At 57.6% G+C, this 22560-nt stretch overlaps 1 protein-coding gene across 8 annotated transcripts in view; it reads right to left on the reverse strand.

Annotated features, from left to right (window-relative positions):
• The window catches only part of ABCA2 (ATP binding cassette subfamily A member 2), a 41963-nt gene that overhangs the window by 16643 nt on the left and 2760 nt on the right, over positions 1 to 22560 (reverse strand). For 5 of the 8 annotated variants that reach the window (XM_068657321.1, XM_068657322.1, XM_068657323.1 and 2 more), the window contains exons 2-22: positions 13450 to 13543; positions 10808 to 10919; positions 10163 to 10329; positions 9862 to 9989; positions 9546 to 9650; positions 8860 to 9045; positions 8559 to 8792; positions 7506 to 7837; positions 7035 to 7194; positions 6641 to 6769; positions 6192 to 6359; positions 5777 to 5873; positions 5168 to 5341; positions 4984 to 5086; positions 3869 to 3983; positions 3003 to 3193; positions 2454 to 2604; positions 1920 to 2124; positions 1189 to 1353; positions 715 to 895; positions 213 to 425 (exon numbers count right to left, since the gene is read on the reverse strand). In XM_068657321.1, the coding sequence (XP_068513422.1) occupies positions 213 to 425; positions 715 to 895; positions 1189 to 1353; positions 1920 to 2124; positions 2454 to 2604; positions 3003 to 3193; positions 3869 to 3983; positions 4984 to 5086; positions 5168 to 5341; positions 5777 to 5873; positions 6192 to 6359; positions 6641 to 6769; positions 7035 to 7194; positions 7506 to 7837; positions 8559 to 8792; positions 8860 to 9045; positions 9546 to 9650; positions 9862 to 9989; positions 10163 to 10329; positions 10808 to 10919; positions 13450 to 13543 (3410 nt within the window). The remainder of the gene's footprint in view (positions 1 to 212; positions 426 to 714; positions 896 to 1188; positions 1354 to 1919; positions 2125 to 2453; positions 2605 to 3002; positions 3194 to 3868; positions 3984 to 4983; positions 5087 to 5167; positions 5342 to 5776; positions 5874 to 6191; positions 6360 to 6640; positions 6770 to 7034; positions 7195 to 7505; positions 7838 to 8558; positions 8793 to 8859; positions 9046 to 9545; positions 9651 to 9861; positions 9990 to 10162; positions 10330 to 10807; positions 10920 to 13449; positions 13544 to 22560) is intronic. The other 3 variants (XM_068657318.1, XM_068657320.1, XM_068657317.1) reach the window with 2 other exon arrangements.

Genomic DNA, 22560 nt, shown 5'->3' on the forward strand with positions numbered 1-22560 from the left:
ATCTCACTCCTCTTCCCCACGTGGTACCAGAGTCTCTTGGCAGTCAGGACAGCCCAGCTACAGCCAAGCTACGAAAGGATCTTATGCCAGCCCAATATCCCAAGTTTCCAAGAAGAGTTGGTGGAGCTGGTGTTGGGGTGATCCCTCTTGGGAAGGGAACCTGCTTCCACAAAAAGCACAGATGGGGGCAAAAGAAGTTGGGGGGTGCCTACTTGTCCATCTCCTTGCGGATCTCCTCCTCTGCCATGCTCTTGAGCTGTGAGTAGAACCAGAGGTGCTCCTCCACTGTCAGCTTGTCGAAGAGCACATTGTGCTGGGGACACATGCCCAGGTTTTTCCGGATCTCATCCATCTCTGTTCGGATATCGTGGCCATAGATGGTAGCGGAGCCCGAGGTCGGAGGGAACAAGCCAGTCAGGATGGACCTGGATGGATGGTGAAAAGGACATGGTAAGGAATGTCAAACGCAGTCCCCTGGCCCCAGTCCCAACCACCACCTCCCAGAGTATCTGCTGGGCCCTGGGCAGAGCAGTATCAGTAAAGGGCTGTGTGCTGGCTGTTGGTCCCCCTCTGTGTCACCCCTACATCCACACCACCTCCCTCTGAGGACAGCACCAGCAGCCATGGATCCCTGGAAGTACGGCCATGCAGCACCTTCCCAACCTACCAGAGCTGGCCAGGACACAGCCCCCGTCCACCCCAGCAAGAACTCACATGGTGGTGGTTTTGCCTGCACCATTGTGCCCCAGGAAGGACACCACCTGGTTCTCATAGAGGTTGAGGCTCAGCTTGTTCAGTGCCAGTTTCTTGTCTGTCTTGTAGACCTTGGTGAGCTTGTCAATGCAGACGACCAAGGGGAGGTGGGTTGGCTCCTCCTCAATTCCCCGTGTCTCCTCTGTCATGAGAACGGAGCAGTGAGGAGTCAGGGCTGGGCACTGAGCGGGGTTCCCAGGGGTGAATCTCCCCCACTCCATCCTGGAGTGACCGTGCTGGCTCCTGGCCCTTCCCCTCTGCATCTCAAACCTTCCCTGCCCTGAGTGATGGGCAGCAGTCCCTGGGAAGGATCCTGCCCTGGATTACAATCTGTCCTTCAGGACAAGGGTGCATGGGATGCACGGAATCCATGGTCACAGAGCCAGGGCCAAACCCTGAAGCCCTACCACCAACCTTCTGCACCCACCAGCTCACCCAGCCTCCTGCTCTCCATGGCGCAGGCCTGATCCTCTTCCATGATGCTGAGGCGGGTGGTATGTGACCAGGGCCAGGTCCACTCCCAGGTCTCCACTCTTCCATTTCCCAGCCAGTAGGACTTCTGGAACGGGAAGTACCAGGGCCGCGGCAGGCCAAACATGCCTGCAAGCACAACCCTGCTGCAGTCAGGGCCATCCCTGCACCTTATCTGCACAGAAGCCGTCTAAGGGCTAGGGCAGAACTGAGCACAAGCACAAGCACAAGCACAGGCACGGGCAGGGAGGTTTCCCCAGCCCAGGAACATCTCTGCAGGATGGGGCTGCCAATGCTTGGGGAAATGCTGCTGGGCTGTGCAGGGAAACAAAGCAAAACCGGGCCTGGCTCATGCTTGTTTTCCTAGAAAACCTAACAGAGTAGTTAAGACTCCTCAAATAGGCAGTAAGAGGGAGTAATACTCCAACTATGGATGCCACATTGGTCAGTAAACTGAGACACATGACTGAAGACCTCCTTGGAAATTGCCAGGGACAGGGAAGTCACCATTGGTACAGGCATATGGGCAGGTGTCCCCAGGAGGACACACACAGGAGACCCTGGAGGCATGCTGTGCTGAATCCACTTGTACCAAGGCTGAGCACAGCCAAGAAGCAGCAGCATCCCCAGTGGGGAGGCTCCTACAGGATCAGAAGTGCTCTAATGCTGTCCCTGTCCACCCTGCCTGCACGTACCCGGGTGCACAGCCTCAATGTACCACGTGAGCACCCCGTACACCACAGCATCTATGATAAGCATCATCATGGACAGCAGGAGGTTGAAGTCATCTCCTTCCACAGGCGACTGGCTGAAGGTGTGCCACTGGATGCCCACACCAGCCACCTCATACAGCGCAAAGTACTTGGAGCCCAGCCCAAAGGCCGTGGTGGACATGAGAGACTGCAGGGAGGAAGAGGAAAGGGGATGTCAAAGAGAACCACAGACCAGCTCTGGAGGAACAGGTTGGGCAAATTCCCATCTGGCTCTGCCCCACCCAGGCCCATGGACACCCAGGCTCCACCCTGGGAGGCACCAAACCATCTGGAGATGCTTCCAAATTCCCATGCCAAACCAGTTCACATGTGCATTGGTTTCCCTAGGGTTTGGTGACTTGTGTACGGGATGTGGGGAGCCCACGACTTAGTGGTAGCTGTCACCTGTGTAGGGGACATAGGGTACCTAGCACAAATCCTTGGCCAGGCACCTCCTGGTAGCCGCAGCCAACTCACCGCAATGCACTTCTCAAAGGCCGTGATCTTGTCATGCGCCACCTCCTCCCGGATGGCCACGTACATGTAGGGCACGTAGCTGAGGAAATAGATGATGCCTCCACAGGCAGAAGCCAGCTTGGCCTTGGAGTAGAGCACTGACACCAGGAAACTGTAGGGAAGACAGTGTCACCTCACCAGCCCCGCTGCAAGACAAAGGTGACCCCACAACCAGAGAAGCTCTGCCCCACCTGGGCATCCCCCTCTCCCACACCCAGCACCACCTTCCCCCCAGGGACGTGAATGCTGAGCTCCCCCTGCCAAGGATGGAGGGACCCTCCAGTGCCCAGCCCCAGATCCTGCTCCACCAGGGCTTTCCCCACACTGTCTGATTTCATTGGTGTTGAAGTGGTAAACTACCCTTCAAATAGGCTGGGGGGAACCTGTACTGCTCCACCAGCCTTTACCATACAGCTCCCAGCACCATCACCCCATGGCACAAGGACACCCTGCCAGGGACCTGGCACTGCTGGTACCCCCTGACTCCATGGAGGGAACCAGGCTGCTCACCAGAACATGATGGTGGCCACAGCATAGATGGCGAGAAAGAGCCAGATGATGAGGACGTCACTGTGCATCAGGACCTTGCCATATTTCAGGATTGCAGTGAGTGCTGTGACTGAGATGGAGAGCTGGACGAAGCCGGTGATGAACCAAGCCACCCAATGCACTGCATTGTTCAAGCCCATCATCTTCATGACCTGCAAGACTTGCATTGCTCAGCTAGGCTGTTCGCTACCCTGTGCATCTCTGAGCCTGTCACTTGCTGGGGTTGGGAGAGCAAAGGACAGCACCGAGGGGAGTGGCCAGACCACAGCACCCCAAGACAGGGTGACTGCAGGCTCAGCTGCCTCTAGCTCTAACCAGAGCTCATGACAGAGATGCTCAGGAAAAGCAGTTCATCCCAGAGACGAGCCATGGCAGAACCTTGGGATTGAGATCTGTGCCTGGGGCACCAGGATGTAGATGGAGCCAGGGGTTTGGCAGTGGGCTGCCCTACCCTGGCAGTGCCAGGCTGTGTCCCAGTATGTGGCAGGGCTTGGAGCAGCAGGGCCACAGGCTGAGCTGGGGTCAGTGCTCTCCCCACAGGCTGCCCTGGCTGCTGGCAGCAGTTCTCTGAGACACTGGCCAGCTCAGCCTGGCACTGTGCCTGGCAGCTTGAGCACACTCTCAATTTCTGCAGAGCTCTCCCCTTTGCAGGCAGCTCTGGGCCAAGCCGGGTCCTGGGCTGCTGCTGTCTAGGAATTGCTACAGGGTGACAGAGGGGTGACTTGGCAAGAGGGATGAGTCCCAGCACCTGGCATGCCCTGTGCAGCCAGGCAGCTAGACAGAGGAGACACCAGCTCCTCCTCACAGATCTCCCCCATCAACCCCACCTCTTTCAGGCGATGCTCCTTCTCGGTCACAATATGCTGGATCATCATGGCTACTGAGTAGACCCAGGAGATCACCATGCACAGGGGCATCATGTGCTCGATGACGAAGAGAAAGCTGGTGGGGTACAGGAAGAGAGGGGGGAGCTGGATGGTGGCACCACCACAGGAACTTGGGAAGGCCCTGGGGACAGGCCACAGGGCAGCAGAGCTGCTCTCCCACCACCTGGGGACTACTGCAGCCCTCAGCAGCTCCTCGATGATCTGCAAGAGGTACTGCTCCCATCTCTACTTGATACCTGAGAAATCTGAGACATGGGGAGGGGAGGCATTTTTCAGAGCTTCTCCAATGTGTCCATAGGAAAGCCTGCTGTCAGTTTATTAGGTCCCAGCAGGCAGGCCTGCAGCAGCTGCACAGACTTGGCCCGGTGCACTGCCTGCCTTGCTATGGACAGGACCCCCTGCATCTTCCTGCCCTAGAGGGCTGGTGGGTATTGGACTTCTCAAGGTACTTCATCCAGACCTTTGTGTTTAAGAACCACTAACAGATGCATGTGCCACCCATTTACCAAACTTCTCCTATTCCCCCAAGTAATCCAGTCTCTGAGACACAGAATCACAGAATCATCTAGGTTGGAAGAGACCTTCAAGATCACTGAGTTCAACCTCTGACCTAACACTAACCAGTCCTTCACTAAACCATATCACTAAACATCTAAACATCCGAACGTCTTTTAAAGACCTCCAGGGATGGTGACTCAACCACATCTCTGGGCATCCCATTCCAATGTCTAACAACCCTTTCAGTAAATAAGTTTTTCCTAATATCCAACCTAAACCTCCCCCGGCGCAACTTTAGCCCATTCCCCCTCGTCCTGTCACCATACCCTGCAGCCACGAGTTCCTCACTTGAACTATGAACTGAGGAAAAAAAATCCTTCCCCCGCTTGCTGCTTGCTTAGCTTGGTGGTCAAAGCCACAGGGCATAACTGGTTGCTCATCACTCCTGATGTCAGCAGCCCCCAGACTTGTCCCTGTTCCCCAGCTGAAGTGTCCTGGCCAATTTGGACTGCCCAACGGGCAGGAGAGAAGGTCATGCCCACATGGGTGTTACTCACTCGTCCCGGGTGTAACATGGGTATGGGAACATCTGCACATAGTTGCCAGGCTCCACCACATCATGGCCAACAAAAGTGTTGATGAGGGCACGCTCCATCATGTCTGGGGAGTAGGAGAGGCCAGGCTGAGTGGGCAGTATGGGCAGGGATGGGGAGCATGGTGGGGCAAGGAGCTGGTACTCACCCTGGATCCAGACAAAGCCATAGAGGAAGTAGAAGCGGCCACCAGTGTTGGGTCCGGGCCGCCAGTATGCACGCCGGATCTCGTTGGTCTTCTCCGTGAAGCTGGAGTTCTGCCTGATCTTGTACATGACATGCGGGGGCAGTGAGCCATCCCTGTTGGTCTGGAAGATCACACCTGTGGGCAGTGGAGAGGCGGAGAGCCTGGTGGCACTGCAGGAGATGGCCACACCGGCCAGCCCACAGTGACAGGCAGGGATGCGGGGATGGCCAGGACCCCGGGCTCAGCATGTAGCAGCAGAGGGCGAGACGAGGACTACAATGGCCAAGAATGGTGCTCATGTCCCTTTGTCACACTGACTACAGGCACCCGTGGTGGGCAAGCCAGGACAGTGGCAGGGAGTTGTGCTTGTAGGGGCTCAGCCAGGATCTATGCACAAAGCAGAGGGAGAAGCAAGGTACTCAAAGAGAGAGATGGCACACTTGATCCACTCATCCACCCAACACATGCACAAGGCAGCATGTCCCAAAGCCAGTGGCCCCAGGCCTGGGGGATGGCTTCAGCCATGGCTACAGGGACCCCTGCAAAGAAGCTGGTTCCCAAGGGACGTACTGGCAAAGACTGTGACGTTGTCCTGGTAGGCCTGGTTCAGTGTGTAGTTGACGATGCTTTCCTCATCTGGGAAGCCCTTGAAGATGTCCACACTGACCTGGTAGGAGGGGAAGGCCAGGCAGATCCCATCACACCTCATGGTTCTGGTCATGGACCCCTTACCCCCTCTATGGCATGTGCCCCCCACAGTGACCACAAAAGTGACCTGAACCCAGCAGATGGGCACCTCCACCGCTCACATTTCCCCCAAAGCTCGTGACACCAGAGAAGCCATCGTCTCCTCTCTAGGTCTCCCAACATATGGCCTGAAGGAGATCTGAGCAGATCTGACCCCTCTTTGGCCCTGCAGAGCCCAGCTGTTGGTGGTGGGTACTGCTCCAAGCGCCTGCATGTCCACAGATGGGTGCAGTCTCACCTTGGCCATGAAGTGGACCCAGCCACAGGCAGCATTATCAATAGTGTCCAGCTGCTGGAGCAGGACACTGGCATTGGGCAGTGAGAAGTTGCCATTGAGCAAGTTGCGGAGAAGGTCATTTTCGGAGACATTCAGGATCTCTGGGTGCTTGTGGAGGTCAGTGGTGAACTGCAACAGGGAGGAAGACATGGAGGACAGAAGCTGGGATACCCCTGCCACTCAGCACTGCCCTCCCTGTGGACACAGATGAGACCAACCCTTTCCTAATGCTCCTCCTGTGGACAGCAAGACAGCATCTGCCTTGCACAGGGCAAGAGCAGGGTAGGCATCCAAGTAGCACCTGAGCACTCTACGCGTAGAAGCTAAGGGGTGCCTGGGGGCAAGACACCCCTTTCCAGCCCATGGGGCAGTAACCTAAGGCAGGCTCAGTCCCCACAGCACTACCCTACCTGCTGGAGCCAGCGGATACGTCTCTGCAGCCTGCCCTCTTCCAGGTAGGCCCGGATCTCAGGTGATATGTTCAGCCATGCCTTGGCATAGTGGGTGACATTGCCCACAAAGGCAAAGGTCTCGTTGGCCTGTGGGGCAGAAGGTCATGCTGTGGGAAAATGCTGGGTTAACTGCTCTCCAGGACAGTGCTGCACTCCACCCTAGCAGCCATGGAGGTACCAGCCCACTGCCCTGCAGGTGCTTGCTGGCACCTGGATCCCTCCTGCCTGCTCAACTCCAGCCCCCCAGCCCTCCTGAGCTCCTTTGGGCATGGATGTCCCTTGTGGACTGGGCTAGTGGGAGAGGAAGCAAAATGGTCCTGGACTCTGCACCCTCATGAGCTGAAGCCCTCACCTTCAGAATGACCTTGTCCACTTCGGTACCCACAGGAGCGTAAAGAATTTTGGGGTTGCTGGTCATAAGATGTACGAGGAGTCCTAGGTTTCGCTGTTCCTTGCTGGTGAAACCCAGAGAGCTCATGTTGCCCTGCTTCAGTGCCTCAGGTTCAATTGTCCTGCAAACATAGTCCAGGCTGCAAACTCCACTCCAACCCCAGTATCCCTCCCTGCAGGCAGCCCTGTGGCAGATTTCCCACTGAATCCTATGCCAGTGAGGTGCTGCCACAGTGCTGCCTGGCGCGAGAAGTTTCCTGTGGCAGCGGCACAAGGACGTGGTGTGGCACCCACATCCTGCACACTCATTGAGGGACAATTCTGCCCCTTTACCGTTGGCAGAAGCAAGGTGGGCTCCCCTGCACCCTGCCCCAGGAAAGGAGCTCACAGCTCAGGCAGTTCCCTGGCCCCATTCTCCTCATGGGACTCCTACCGGTTGTTGCCACAGAGGATGGGTTGCAGACCAGCCCAAAGCTGCACAAAGGCTGAGAACTGCCCCTGGGGGTTGTCACCACCAGCCAGGTCCCCCCTGGCACCCTCCTCTTCCACCGTGGCATTGCTGGCTGTGGCATTAGCACTGGCCCAGCCAGTGCTGTTGGCGGTAGGTGGTGGAGCCTTGCTGGTGCAGGCTCCCCTGGGCAGGAGCCTGGCCAGTGCTGAGAGGATGTCCATGTCGTGGAGAACCTTCTCCATCTCCATGAGGTCCTCTAGGAGGGTGCGGAGCCGGTGTTGGGCTGCCGTGCTGTTCACCTCATCCAGTTGCAGCTGTGAAGACAAGCAGGCAAGAGGATTACTCACAGCCAGGGTGCTGAAGCAAAGGGGCCCTGCTCGCCCGCTGCCAAAAGAAGGGGATTAAGGGGGATTCCAAGTGATGACGTCCCCATTCTTGGTTAAAAGGTTGGAGCTGTGTCCCAGACTCATCATATTGCATCCACAGCAATCAGACAGTAGGAGCACAGCCAAGTACTGGCAGGGTCTTGCTGGGGAACCTGTGAGAAGTGTCTGCCAGACAAGGATGGAACGAGGAGGGGGACCTCAGACACAGCCTCAATAAGCTGTGCTCCCAAGGGCATTGTAGGCACCAGGGAAAGAAAGGTGCAGACCCTGCTGGGACACTCTGTGAGGATGCTATGGACACCCAGCATAGCGCTGCCCCTCATCACATCCAACAGGCAGTGCCAGAGTGGGTGCCAGCAGGGGGACGTCATCTGGGGTCACACTGGAGATGTGAGGACCATCCCCAGCAGGCCTTGGAGTTAGACAGGGGAGATGCCCATGTGGGGTAAGGAGGGGCCAGGCCATGTACTGAAGCATGTCACAGAAACCAGGGCTGGCAAAGCATCCCAATGCAGCCCCCAGCAGTTAGGGAAGAGCAGTTTGGGACACAGCCCTGCCCCATGGCTCACCCTACACCCCAGAGCCACAGCTGCCAGCCCCACTACTCGCCAGCTCCTGCAGCCATGCCCCAACCCCGTTCTGTTCTCACCCTGCTGATGATCTTGGGGACATCCAGCTGGTCCCGCAGCTCAGCAGCCAGCAGGGTGAAGCGCTCCTCGCGGGCTGCCCGGCTGCCATTGCACACCAGCGCCCGGTATGCCTGCAGCAGCGGCTGCTGGCTTGGGGCCACACGCAGGAGGCGGCGCAGCGTCCCAGAGCTATGCTCGCACGTCAGCTGCTCCAGCACTGGTGCTGTGAAGAGAACACCCTGCAGGGCAGGGAGCTGTGGCTGAGCTGCCCCATTGAGGGCACCGCAGCCATGCCCCTCCTCACCCCAGCCAGGCACTCACCTCCATCTCCGTGACAAAGGCCTGGGGGCTGTAGGAGCCTGAAGGTGCTGTGGTGGCACTGGCAAGGCCCAGGGCCTGAGAGAGCAGGCGGAGCAACGCTGGCCTCTGCAGGGCTGTGGAGGGGTTGCGCAGCGCGCTGTGGACCAGCCCTTCCCGCAGGCTTCTCCAGCTGCTGGGAAGGCTCTTCTAGGAGAGGACCAAAGAGGGTGTCTGGGAGTGTGGGGGCTCCCCAGTGTCTCCCTCCATCCCAAGCACATGTGAATGGCCCCACAGCACCCACATCCAGAGTTTTCACAGAGGGGAAAGAAAAAGGGGGCATGCAGATCTGGTGGAGCACCATCCTTGGCAGGGCATGAGGTTCAGTCCTCACAGCCAAGAGCATCCCAGGCCACAGGGGGTAATGTTTTCCTCCTCTCCTCCAGGCAATGCCACCACCCATTGCCATGGCAAACTGAGTTGTGGGCACTGGCCCACCTCAAAGCACTTGGGGAATCGGTGGCAGCACCACAATGGGAGCCAGGTGACCTTACTGTTGCTCTGAACATCCGAAAATGTCCCATCACATCCCCTCTGACTGGACAGATAACTCTAAACCATCCTGCATGCACGGCAGAGCTAGGCAGGCCAGTGCAGAGGGGATGTGGAGGACGAGCTGTGCCCCACCGCATCCCCTGCACGTTCCTCACCTCCAGCTGTGAGATCTTGTCACTGGGTCCAAACTGATCCCACAGGTCTTGTTCATGGACATTGTCTGGTGCCAAAGGAGAGGACCCAAACAACAGGTGATATACCTGCACCAGGGACGGGAAAAGGCTGCTGAGCATGCTAGGAGCAGAAGGACCCCACTGCCCAGCAGTGCCCTGGCATAGGGTAGGATGAGTCCCTGCTGGGTGCCCACTGGCCCCCACCCCATGGATCTGGCACTCAGGGCTCAGTCTGGGTTGGGACGCACTTGCCCGCTGCTGCAGTGCAGCACCCTGCAACCCCCATGCCATCACCCACCTCCCGCAGGTCAATGCTGGAGCCCAAGAGGAGCTCAGTCGTGTCGTTGGGGAGGGACAGGTTCTGCATGAGGAAGCGCTGCAGCTCACCCTGGTCCTTGGCTGCCCACCCCAGTGTGAAGCCAGACCCTGGCAAGGAGCAAAGCAGGAGGTCAGAGCAGCCCATGATCAGAGGGGACACAGCCTGGCCCCACGCATGGACATCTCATAGCATGCAGCCAGGAGGGGCAGTGGCAGGGCACTGCCACATTGCTGGGCACCCCGTGAAGAAACACCTCCATCCCTGGCAGGGCACAGCCTACCTGCTTGGCTGCTGAAGTGGGTCTCCATGGAGCTGGGCTCGCTGCTGCTGAGGGCCTCCAGGCGCCGACGCAGGGACTCCAGCTCCTCCTCCAGGCCCGGGTGGTCTGGGTCAAATAAGTTACTCTGCTCCACCACCTCACTGAGGTGCTCCAGGAGCTGTGTCACCCTGTAGGGAGCACAGCACTACTGCAGCTTCAGGGATGGAACACACATTGCCCAGGGGGAAGGGCCCCTCAGGAACTGCAGCACCCAGACAGCATGGCCTCATGCTGCTGCACTCGCCTGCACTGAGCCTAAACATGTGCCAGGGATGCAGAGTAGAGCTGCAGCACCTCCAGGTGTCCCCAGGGCCACCTCCTCCCAGCACAGTGCAAGGCACCTGGGATGCTGCAAGTGCAGGGGAGATGGGCTGAGATTTCCCCTGCTCCCGGGGGACAAGGGACTCTGCGCACAAATGCATCAGATGATGCGTGCTTCTGCACCTTCCCCAGGGGGATGTTGCCAGTGTGAGAACAGGCATGCTGTGCACATGTGCATGTGTGTACATGCATGCAGGCATGTGTGCATGCATGTGTACATATGTGCATGTCCATGTGTGTGTGCACATGGGCAGAACCAAGAACAGTGCAGCAAGAGTGACTCACGTGGAGTTGGAGTACTGCAGGAAGCCAAACTCATCACGCTGGCCATCGGGACACAGGGACTGCATGATAGGCAGGATCCCAGCCGAGGTGAGTGGGGCCGCCGTGTAGAAAGCTGGAGCCAGTGAGAGAGCACAGAAGAGGCAGGGGAAGGCAGGGGCAGGAAAAAGGAGAGGCAGGGGCCACCAGAGAGACAGACACTCAGTTCAGAGAGAAGCACTTGGTGCGCCCTGCGAGCCCCAGGGGACGTTGGACAGCCAAGGTCAGAAGTTTGCAGCCTTCCTGCATGGCCACCAAGCCTGTCCCTGCTGGCACCCCCTTGGGGCTGGGGGCAAATCATGCCCACCTCCACAGCCACCCCAGCTTGTGCCACCTTGCCTGTGCCCATTCCCCCCCCAGATGATGGTGGCCACTCAGCCCCAGGATGGCGCTGACTTCTGACACTTGCCCACTGGAGTGCCACCAACTTCCCCTGGCCTCTTGGCCGCCCTTGTTAGTAACCTCAGAGGCACTACTGCATTTCCAGAGGAAGAGAAGAAGGAAGAATACAACAGGGAGGAGCTGTCACTCACAGGCCAGGGCCCCTCTTGAGACCCATCCTCCTCCCCACCTGGCTGCCCCGACGTGAGACTGATGGAGGTGAGAAATGGAGACACGGTGAGGGGGGAGATGGAGAAAATGAGGAGCAGTGAGGAGGCAGAAAATGTTCACTCCCAGACAGGATTGAGCCCTCATCAGCCGCAGCCTTTCCCCCTCATTCCCTGGGCAGGGCAAGCACAGCAGCCTCCACGGATCCCTCCTGAAGGGGACCAAAGGCTGTCACTGGGCAGCACCTGGCAGGGCTGGGTGGGGTTAGCCCTTTACCCACCAGTGCCCCTGGTTAGAGGAGGGTCAGTGCTGTTAACACAGTTGTGACAGGAGAGCTGGTGAAGACGGGCTTCTGGGCACAAATGGGGACAGCCCAGGGCAGACATGGCCCGGCATAGATAGATGGGCCAACAGCCTGCTTGAGATGGGCTCCACGCTGGAAGCTGTGCCACGGTGAGGTGACAACACTAGCATCTGGGTGACTTCTTGCTGTCCTTCTGGTTCCTTCTGCTAGTGCTGTGTCCCAGCTCCGTCCCAGCTGCAAGGGACTGGGACAGGGACCTGGTGGCAGGGGACCAGAGATGCCTCCAGACTGGCTGCTTTGGGGACAGCCGGTGGGACACAGGCACAACTGGGCGATCATGAGCTGCGCTGGAGCCTGCAGGCAGCAGGGTTTGCCCCAGGAGAGAGGCAACAAGATGGGAGAGAGGGGCCTCTGCCAGGCCTGGCATGCTCTCTGTAGCCCAACCAGCCAAGGTCACAGCCATGAGTGGCCCCAGCACCTGCTAAACTCAGCCTCAGCAAGGAAAACACACTAGAGGCAGTGTCTGGAGCTGGCCTGGGCTGGTCAGCAACAGCGGGGGCCAGGGCCATGAGGGCCACAGGTGGCTGGCACAATGCAGGTAGTCAGGCAGGGCCACACTGCACTGCCCAAGCTCATCTTCACCAGCCAAGGAGGGAGAAGGAAGGCAACAGGTTACAGAGGTGCTAATTAGGCCAGAGTGAGCTGATCCAAACTGGTCTCTTTCTCCCCAAAAGATTTTGCTGGCAATGGCAGGGGAAGGGGAGAGGCACCCACCCATCCAACCAACTTACAGACTGGAGCATGCAGTAGAGGCATGGAGGGCAGGCGGGCAGGGGTGATGGTGGGAAAGAAAAAGAAAATGTGAGAGAAAAGAAAGAAAAACCAAACCAAAAAACACAACACAGAGCACATATCAGCACCAGGGCAGGAATCGGGGCAGCGCCGGCCACCCTCAGCTCATCCCCTATGCTCCTCAGCTGGGCTCTCCCTCACCAGCATGTGTTCAGATCACTGTCACACTGGGCCATGGCTACCAGCTGCCGGCGCCTCCCCTGGCTCTGCTGTGCTGCCCTGAGGCATCTGTCCCTCTACCCATGGAAGGCACCTGCCCAGGGAGGCATCTTCTGAGGCATCTTGCTGCCACACAAAGGCCAGACAAGCTCTGCACTGCTACCTCCTCCTGACAGCAGGGTACCCATGGAGCTCCAGCTGTGCATCTCCGGGACACCCTGAGCTCCTGCCCCATCAATTTTCTGGCCTCACCCTGGCCCCAGCAAGCCCCAGAGTCCCCCTGAAGCAATGAAAGGATCTGCACACAGAGCACATCCCCCTGTCCCTTCCCAGAGCCTTCCAGCTGCTCCCCTGGTGCTTGGGGGCACTGCAGCTCTCCCAGAACCACCCAGCCCCACCACCCCTCTGTCCCACGAATGCCTTGGGGCAGAGATAAGATGTCCCTGCTGATGGCATCTGAAGGCTGCTTGGTCCTGGCCAGCTCCAGGAAGCTCCCTTGGCAAAGAAGTCCTATTGCTCTCCGGCCCATCTTCTGCAACAGCACTTGTCTGCAGCCCCTCCCCTAACCTATGTCCCCAAAAGGCTCCTCTGGGTCCCTGCCAGCTATCAGAGTGTCCTCCTAAGCCTCAGGCTGTTCCTGGGGACAGCTGCTGGAAAAGCTCTCCAGTGCCTTGTGGGGGGAGGGGAGGGCCTAGACTGCCCCCAGGTATGCGTGTCCCAGGCACCACCAGATCACACTCACCTTCCTTCACAGGGATGGTTGGCTTCTTCTGTCGCAGTCCCAGGAGGATGAAGAAGAGCACCAGTGGGATGAAGATCTCAAAAGTCAGCACCCACTGCAGATGACACAAAGCAGAGGGACTATGACAGCCAGGGACAGGACCTCCACCAGGGAGAGGCATGAGCAGGATGAAGGTCCCTAGGGCAGCCCCTGCCCCATGCCCCAGTGCAGCGCAGCACTGTGCCCGTGTCTTCCAGGTGGATGGTGGCACCACAATGGCTGAGACACCTGAGGTTCTCCAGCTACTCCCTGCCCACACCCTGCCTGTTCCATTCTGCAGGGAGAGCATTGCCAGGGGCACCATGGGACAGAATGGGCCCATCAGACAGTGTGCTAGGGCATGAGCCCAGACCAGATGGGCCACCACAGCTGGAGCTGCCCAGGGCGGACAACAGCCCCAGGTCCTTGTGGCCTGTGAAGAGCCACAGGCACCCTCCTGGCAGTGCCTTCCCAGCCAGCAACTGCCTGGTCATGACATCCCCTTGTCCCTGCTGGGTCCCTGCGGTTGGCCTGGCATGCCCAGAATGCCCCTGCCCTGTGTGATTGCTCTGCTAGTGGAGCCGGGCCCCAAGGAGCTCCCCAGCCCCGTCTCACCTGTGAACCCAATGTAGGCAGCAGACTTCAACGCTGTCGGGGTGAGGAGACATTAGATCACGACCTGGCACCATCTCCATGAATGACTGGGGGCAGTGCAGGGGATCCCAACCTCCTTACAGCCCCTCTGTGCCTTCCCAGAAAGCAACAGTCGGACAGGATTTTCAACCAGCTGCATATGGCAAATTGCTGCAAATCCCCAGGAAACACTGACCCCAACAGCACAGGCAGCCCAGGCTGGGCTCCATCTTTGTGGCCCTCCTCTGGACCCACTCTGACAGCTCCACATCCTTCTTGTGCTGGGGTTTCCAGACCTGGACACAGTACTCCAAGAGGGGCCTCACAAGGGCAGAGTAGAGGGGCACAATCACCTCCCTCGACCTCCTGCCCACCCCTCTGTTGATGCAACCCAGAATGCAGTTGGCCTTCTGGGCTGCAAATGCACACTGCTGCATCATGTCGAGCTTTTTATCCACCAAAACCCCCAAATCATTCTCTGCAGAGCTGCTCTCAATGCGTTCTTCTCCCACTCTGTACTCATGTCTGGGATTGCCCTGTCCCAGGTGCAGCACCCTGCACTTTGACTTGTTGGTACCTTAAAGGAGGCTGTAGTGAGGTGGGGATTGCTCTATTCGCCCATGCGCCTGGCGATAGGATGAGGGGGAATGGGCTAAAGTTTTGCCAGGGGAGGTTTAGGTTGGATATTAGGAAAAACCTCTTTACTGAAAGGGTTGTGAGACATTGGAATGGGCTGCCCATGGAAGTGGTCATGTTACCATCCCTGGAGGTATTTAAAAGACATTTAGATGTAGAGCTTAGTGATATGGTTTAGTGTAGGACTGGTCAATGTTAGGTCATGGGTTGGACTAGGTGATTTTGGAGATCTCTTCCAACCTAAACAATTGTGTCATTCTGTGATTCTGCTGAACCTCATTAGGTTCACATGGGCCCACTTCTCTTGTTTGTCCAAGTCCCTTTGGATGGCATCCCTTCCTTCTATCGTATCAACTGCACCACTCAGCTTGGTGTCATCTGCACTCGATCCCACTGTCTCTGTCATTGATGTAAACGGTACTGGTCCCAGGACAGACCCCTGAGGTACACCACTCATCACCAGCTTCCACTTGGACATAGAGCCATTGAGCATCACTTTCTGGGTGTGACCTTCAAGCCAATTCCTTATCCACTGAACGGTCCACCCATCAAATCCATCTCTCTCCAATTTGGAGACCAGGATGCATGCCAAAGGCCTGGCAGAAGCTGAGGTAGATGACATCGATTGGTCTTCCTTTGTCAACTAACGCAGTCACTCCATCATAGAAAGCCACCAGACTGGTCAGGCACAAAAATGGGAAATGGTTTTGTTTTGTTTTTAATACAGGGTTTCAAAACAAAAGTGTCTGCCTGGAAAGACACAATCTGCAACAGGTGACAGCCAGGCCTTTCTGTCTCTGATGGCAACACCTCTTCACCAACATCAGCCATGGTCTGGAACTGCTCAGCTAAAAAATAATTCTGCCCAGCAAAGGGCAGTGAGCAGTGGGACCCCTCTGCCCGTACCCCATGCTGCTGCATGGCCATGACCAGGAGGGTCTGTGGGAAAGGCATGGATGCATCAATAGGTGCTGCACCCAAAGGTGCTGCTCAAGGGCCTCGCTGCAGCCCCAGCAAAGCTCCCTGCAAATCTTCCTCACTGCCCACTCCATGCTGGGAACCACTGATTTGGAGGGAAGAAGAGAATGGTGGAACAAGGGCTGGAAGGGACAGGGATGGGGGTGCTGCAGGAAGGAAGCCAGGCTGCCTGGGAGCGGTGCCAGGGTTGGGGGGGATCCCTGTCTGTGTGGCACCACTGGTCCCAGGCACCACCCCTGCTGTCACTGCCCCTGTGCCCACGCCTGCCCCCCTCCCCTGCCTGTTTACCAGGCACACAATCGTGCCTCTGTGCACACACGGGTGCGAGTCTGTCCTTCCACTACCACCCCCAACACCCCATGTTGCATCCGTACCAGGCAGGTCCCTCCTTTGGGGATTGTTTGGTCCGTGTTGGCAAAAGGAAGCGCCTGTTTGTTGTTGTGTGTGTTTTTTGTTTTTTCTTTTTTTTTTTTTTTTTTTCTTTAAAGCAGGTCATTGACCTCTTGCTTGGCTCCATCTCCAGGACAAACCAGAAATGAGACCGGGTAGCAAAGATATCCCCCATCCCTGACCTCGACCCCAGAGCAGTACTGGGCACCCCCTATGCACTGCCATGTCCCTCAATGCCAGGGCTGGGTGCCCCTGACACAGGCAGACGTGGTGGCAGAGCAGGGCTCACCAACCCACACCGCAGGGACTGATCCTGTCCTTTCAGCCCCAGGCTGCCCACACAGTGCGAAACACCTTGGGCAAGGGGTCAAGGCTGCCTCACACCCAGAGAGAGCAGACGTGGGTGCTCTCACCCCCAAGCCCAGCACATGCCCCGAACTCTGTCACCCAGCCCATCACGCAGAGGGTACTGCAATGCCACCCACACTCCAGCCTCATCTCCTCCAGACTCTCCCACCCACAGCTGGACACCGGGTCTCCCAGCATGCCTGCCCTAAGAGGGCAGGGGAAACAGCAACTGCTCCAAACTCTGCCCAGTCCTTCCCACAGCCACGGTATGTGCTAGAGTGCCTCTGCCCACCTACAGCGGGGCAGAGAGACATAGGCAGGCAAGGGGGCCTGCCCATGGGGAAGGAACCCTGTCCCAGCAGACCCTCAGTCCCCCACGGGGGTGGCACCCAGCAGGGCCACCTGCCACCAGAGCAGCCAGTGGACCCAGCGCCAGCAGGGGTCACCACCTATGGGTGTGGAACACTGGAGGACACAGCAAGAGCATTTTGGGATTGCACAGGACTTACTGTGGGAGAAAGCACAGACAGGGAAAGGCAAGGATCTGGTTGACCAGGAAGTGATACTACAAAAGACAGATGGATAAGGAGTAGAAATAGCTGTGCCCTTGTAAGCATGGCTGTTCAGTATACTTGCCCAGCCATGCCCCACACTGATCGGAAGATCTGGACTGCCTTCCTTCCCAGTTCCACTCTTGACTCTGCACTGGGTCAGCTCTGCATGTACTTGCACAAGTTCAGCACCAGGAGAGATGCAGGTCCCAGGGTCCCCTGTGCCTGGGTGCCAGCAATGGGGGAGGCCTGGCTGGGGCAGGTCCTGAGCCCCGCTGCTGGAGGGATCCAGCCCACAGATGCATACAAGCCCCTCCACATGCAGACATCCACCTCGATTAGCCAGAGGGCTGAACAGGATGAGACCACCACTGCTGGGTTTGCACAAACGTGGGGCACCTGCTCATGGTCCATGCAGCTGCGGGGGAATGTACACGTACACATGGCATATATACGGTGCACGTGCAGGCCAGGCCCATGTGCTCAGCCTCTCTCACACTCCTGGATCCAGCCTGAAGCTCCAAGCCAGGCAGGCACAGGGGCTGGCACAAGTGCTGCTCATATGGCACTGGCCAAGGCATGCAGCTCCCAGGGGAGGCCACACAGTGCCCTGGAACATGACACCCTGGCAGAGTAAGTGCAGGGGCAAGAGGAGGGCACCATGCTAGGGGAAGCACTGGACATAACCCATGGGACATGGCCCAGCAAGGGGCAAGAGCAAAGGGCCCGGCCTGGCACAGTGACCCCCACTGACAGGGCTGTGGTCCCCTGCCAGCCAGCACTCGGGACCAGTGCCACAGGTAGCTGAAGGACACACTGCAGCCAGAGGCTACCATGGGCTGTGAGGTCTTCATCTGCCAAGCAGACACTGGACCATGGACTTTGGCAGGACAGCTTCACTGGTGTCCCCAGCTGCCATGGGACATGTGGTTGTCTGCATGTCTGGATAGCTAAGCCAGATGCCCCCTGCAGCCAGGCCCAGGGCTGAGGCAGCTCTCTATGCCCACCGCTATCAGCCAGAAGTTCGCTCCATCTCTCCTGCCTGCTCCAAGAAATCTCCCTAAGCCCATGGCCACCACCTTCAGCCAGCACAGCCTAGCAGAGGTGCAGCCAGGAGCCTCCCCAGGCTGGGACCAGGCAGCTGCCTCTCAAACACTTTAACCCAAACCCTGTGGCAACTCCAGCAAGGTCTCCCCACCCCAGAACTACCATACCAGCACCCTCTCCAGCCCTGGTCTGTCACCAGGACATGGGGGGACGGCTGCTCTCCTGGCAGAAGCAAGGATATTTACTGGGCCTGATCCAGGCATAGTAGCACCACATTACATAGCTCAGTCAAGACTGGCCTGTGGTGAGCCCCTGTTCTGAACTTAAGAGGGAGGGGCAGGGTTTGCCCAACCTCTTCCCTGGGGAGGAGGAAGGGAACACAGCCCTGCAGCTGCCATTTCCCCACCAGTCTCTCCTGCAGGCCCCAGCACTGCCCACAAAGCAGAAGGTGACAGCCTGCAGGAGGCCCAGGGAACAGGGGTTCAACTCTTTGAGAATCTACACCCTAAGTTTAAAGACTAGTGAAAGTATTTTAAGTGTATTGCTGGCTCCAAACTTTAGCTGCAGCATCATCAAATACCTGCTTACTGCAAATATGGTCTTAGAGCTGAGAAGTACAAATGGGTTAAGTTGTGGTCCCTGTGAGAGAAGATTATCAGAGACCCCAGCATCCCAGCACAGCGTTTGGATCCACACAAACTCACAGTACCTAAGAGAGGATGCCAGGTGGAGCTCCCTGCCAGGCATGCTCCACATCCAGGGCCAGTTCTGTTGCGGCACCCCAGCAGGGATCCAGACACTGATACCCACTGGTGGTCACCACCTGGCTGAGCACCCCCAGTCCTGCTAGGACACCAAAAGGCCGTGTCTGGCCTGTGCCCTGACCCTTGGTGATTGCCCTCCAGCCTTGGTCTCTGTACCATGCTCCAGACAAAGCAGGGCCTGCTTCAAGCCATGGGGCCACCTGTAGTACAACCCTGGTCACACCAGGGCCACCAAACCCACCCCACTGGCCCATCCACTGGGCCTGGCTGCTGTTATCCCCTGCATCTAGTCGCAATTTCTTCTGGCCCAAATTGTGCCCATTGTCACTGGTCCCACAGACACCTCTTTCCACTCCTCAAAACCTGCCTCTGGCTTTGCCCAGCAGACAGGACTGGCACTGTTGGCTCAGGACAGCCTGGGGAAGCTGGAAGTCCTGATGTTTCTGGAGGACAAGGAAATCCCTGCCCGGGCTTGCCGAAGCCTCTCATGACCCCAAGAGGGGAGCCACAGGAGAACAAAGGACAGCTCCTCCCCTGTGCCAGCCCCACAGAATGGCTGAGGTCGGAAGGGACCTCTGAAGATCATCTAGTCCAACCGCCTTGCCAAGCAGGCACATTGCACAGGATGGCATCCAGACGGGTTTTGAATATCTCTGGAGAAGGAGACTCCACAACCTCTCCAGGCAACCTGTTCCAGTGCTCTGTCACCCTCACAGTAAAGAAGTGAGAGGGCACTGCTGTCACTGAGTGCCAGCAGGAAGGGTCCATCAGGACATGGCACCAGCGACAATGCTGGACCAGCTCCTGGGCTGGCCACAGCACTGCTCCCAGGTGGTGCTGAGAAGCGACACCCAAAGCCTCTACCCCTCCACCTCCTCTCTGCACTCAAACCAACACCTGCAGAGGGGGAGACCAGTTTAAGCCAACTCACAAGTAGTCCTGACAGCCCAGCACCACGTCTACTCCCCCTGAAGCACAAGCTCTGCCATGCACGGACCTTGGATGTGAACCCTGCTACACTTGGGAAGGCTGAGGCTCAGACACAACACAGCATCCAATGTTTTTGACTCCTTGTTGCTCCTCTGGAGCTTTGCACATGAAGAGGGAAGGAAATAATTCACAGCCCCTTGCTGCCCTCCAAACAGCACCTACAGCCCCTTGGAGAGTCCTACAGCATTCCCCCTGTACAGTGCCCCAGTGCTGCCTACTAAAAGTGTGCTGCCCTTCACAGCTCTGGCTCACGCAAAGCAGCACACAGTGAAACAGGTTCCACACACCCATACAAGCCCAGGACACATCCACCTTCCCACTGGCAAGAGGTGCCTGGCCTCAGCACAGGCTGGATAGTGCCAGCGCCTGCAGGGCCATGACCACACACCAGTATGGGGGAAGGCACTGCCACCCCTCTCTACTTTGTGGGAAGGGAGAGGCCGTGGAGCGAGGCAGAGCCCTGCGCACGCTCACAGCCCTGGCTGCAGGGGAGGAGCAGTGCAGCAGCTTATGCCGTGTCTGTGAATCGCTCTGCAACAGGTGCCCTTGCCAGGCCAGGCCTGGCCACACTGTCCCTATGCTGTTCCTGCACCACCCCTGCAGCAGTGTACGAGCAGCCTCCTGCTGTGGTGGTGATTCAGGGGGATGCTGCCTGGCAGCGCTGCGCCAGCACTAGCCCAGCCTGTGCGTGCCACCCCCGCCTCCCCAGCACCAGCTGCAAACAAAGAGGGGGGCAAAGAGCATCCTGAGTCAGTGCAGAGCCCAGCCTGATCAAACCCCGCCCAAGGCTGATCCCCGCTCTCATCTAGTGCTGGGAAGAAGCTTCTGGGAGCTCCTCGTCAGGAACTGGGTGCTGTGGCCCTAGGCCTGTGCACTGTGTCCTGGTACATGCATTGCTGCAGCAGGTCCCAAATGGCCAGGGTGAGGCACAGAAGCAGCTCCTGGAGTCTCAGCTGCTCTTTACTATTCCTCCAAAAGAGTCCTGCGCAGCCAGCACTTTCAAATAAAATGCAAAATAAAACACAACAGCACCCTTCCATCACTGGCACTTCAAAGCTGGGAACTCCAGTGACAACAAGCTTTCCTGTCCCAGACATGTTTGCACTGAAAGCAACCAGGAAAGATGGCCAAAGACACTTGGCTCTACCCTCACATGATGCCTGGGGTAACTTGAGAGTTCACCTGTTCACTTTACATCCTGTGTAGGTTTAATTACCTATTGACAGTTACCTGAGAGCCCATCCCTAAAGATACACACAGCTCTGCTCACCCCCAGTCCCAGCAGAGTCAAGGTGCCATAGGTCGTGGATTTTTCCTTCGCGCAAAGAAATCCTCAAACCTGCACCATTCAGGACTGCTGAGCATCTGCACCCGAGAACTGCCTGTGCTTGGGACAGGGGGAGCCCTGGCTTCACTCCATCCTGAGGTGATGCTGTTCTGCTCAAACCTCCAATGCGCCAGGGCTCCTGCCTCAAATTCTACCCTAGGAAGAATAAAAATCATAACCAAACTCCCAAATAGCCCCTAGAACAGATCAGCTACTCTGGGCAGTCATACTCCCACAGATAAGGCTCAAATCCTTACATGGGTACTATAACACAGCCAAGGTACAGTACCCAACTCAGCCACCACCCAGGAGCTTAGCAATACAGGTACTGTAGGTAAGATTGTCTGGTGATGTCCTTGCTCTTTGTCAGTTTTTTCCAAAGATGAAATGATGTTGAGCTCTGGTATGCTCCTGCCCTGTTTCCCCACTGCTTTTGTTCGTAGCCATGGATCCTGTGATTGGCCCAGCTTCTCTGCCTCCCTGCTGAGCCCACACATACTGCCACGTCTCAAGACCACAGCAAGGGTTTCTGACACCACCACTGCAGGATCAAGATTCCAGGACAAAGCAAGCCCCTCCCTGGGAAGGGCTGGGAAGCAGAGTCACAGAAGGCAGTGACATGTTGTACAGTGGGTCAGGACCCTCTCCCACGGCTGCCTGATAGCACAGCCACCCTGCACAGGGCTGGCACTTGCCACTGCTACATTCTCAAGTGGACAATCTGAGCTCTAAGAAAATGCAGAGCCTGAGGAAAAAGTTTGTTTCAAAACTGCTGCTGTACCTCATTAGAGTGCTAACCTAGCCACAGCCCCCAAGTCTGGGTGCCACGATGAAGGTGACTTTCTCAGGGCCACAAACAGTTCAGTGGCAGAGCAAGAGACTGGCCCCAGCTATCCTGAGCCCCAGAGCCCCAGTGCCTGCAGCAACGGGCTCTGCCAAGCACAAGGCATCTGCCTGGGAGATAAACCCTCCCTGTCCCCTGCCCTGCTGCCCCAGGGCTCCGGTCCAGGCATTACCAGGAAGGAAAGGACACTGTGGTTTGAGGCATGCACCCCAGTGCAGTGCCCCACACCAACAGTCAGCTGCCAGCAGAGCAAGGGCAGCCCAGGCACCATACTCCTTCCATGACAGCCCACCCATTCCCATCCCACCACCACCTCTGACTCCCCAGGGTGAACTTAAGCCAGGGAAGGGTCTTGTGCTCCTCCATGCTTTATCAACCCAGTCTGGTCCACTAACCTCTGCCTGGCACCACTGAGTCAGTCCAAGGGATTCAGGGGCTGGTTTCCCTTGGCGAGATGTCCAGCTCTGGATGGAGCCTGGGTAAGGGCAGCGTGCCTCCCCCCGTCCCCCCCAGAGCAAGCTGCAGGGATCCACATAGGTTGGGTTGACGATGCTGGATTTTGGCACAGACCTGACTCTGCCCTAG

Source organism: Anas acuta, chromosome 20 (assembly GCF_963932015.1).
Source record: "Anas acuta chromosome 20, bAnaAcu1.1, whole genome shotgun sequence".
In the NCBI taxonomy this organism is placed as follows: Eukaryota; Metazoa; Chordata; class Aves; order Anseriformes; family Anatidae; genus Anas; species Anas acuta.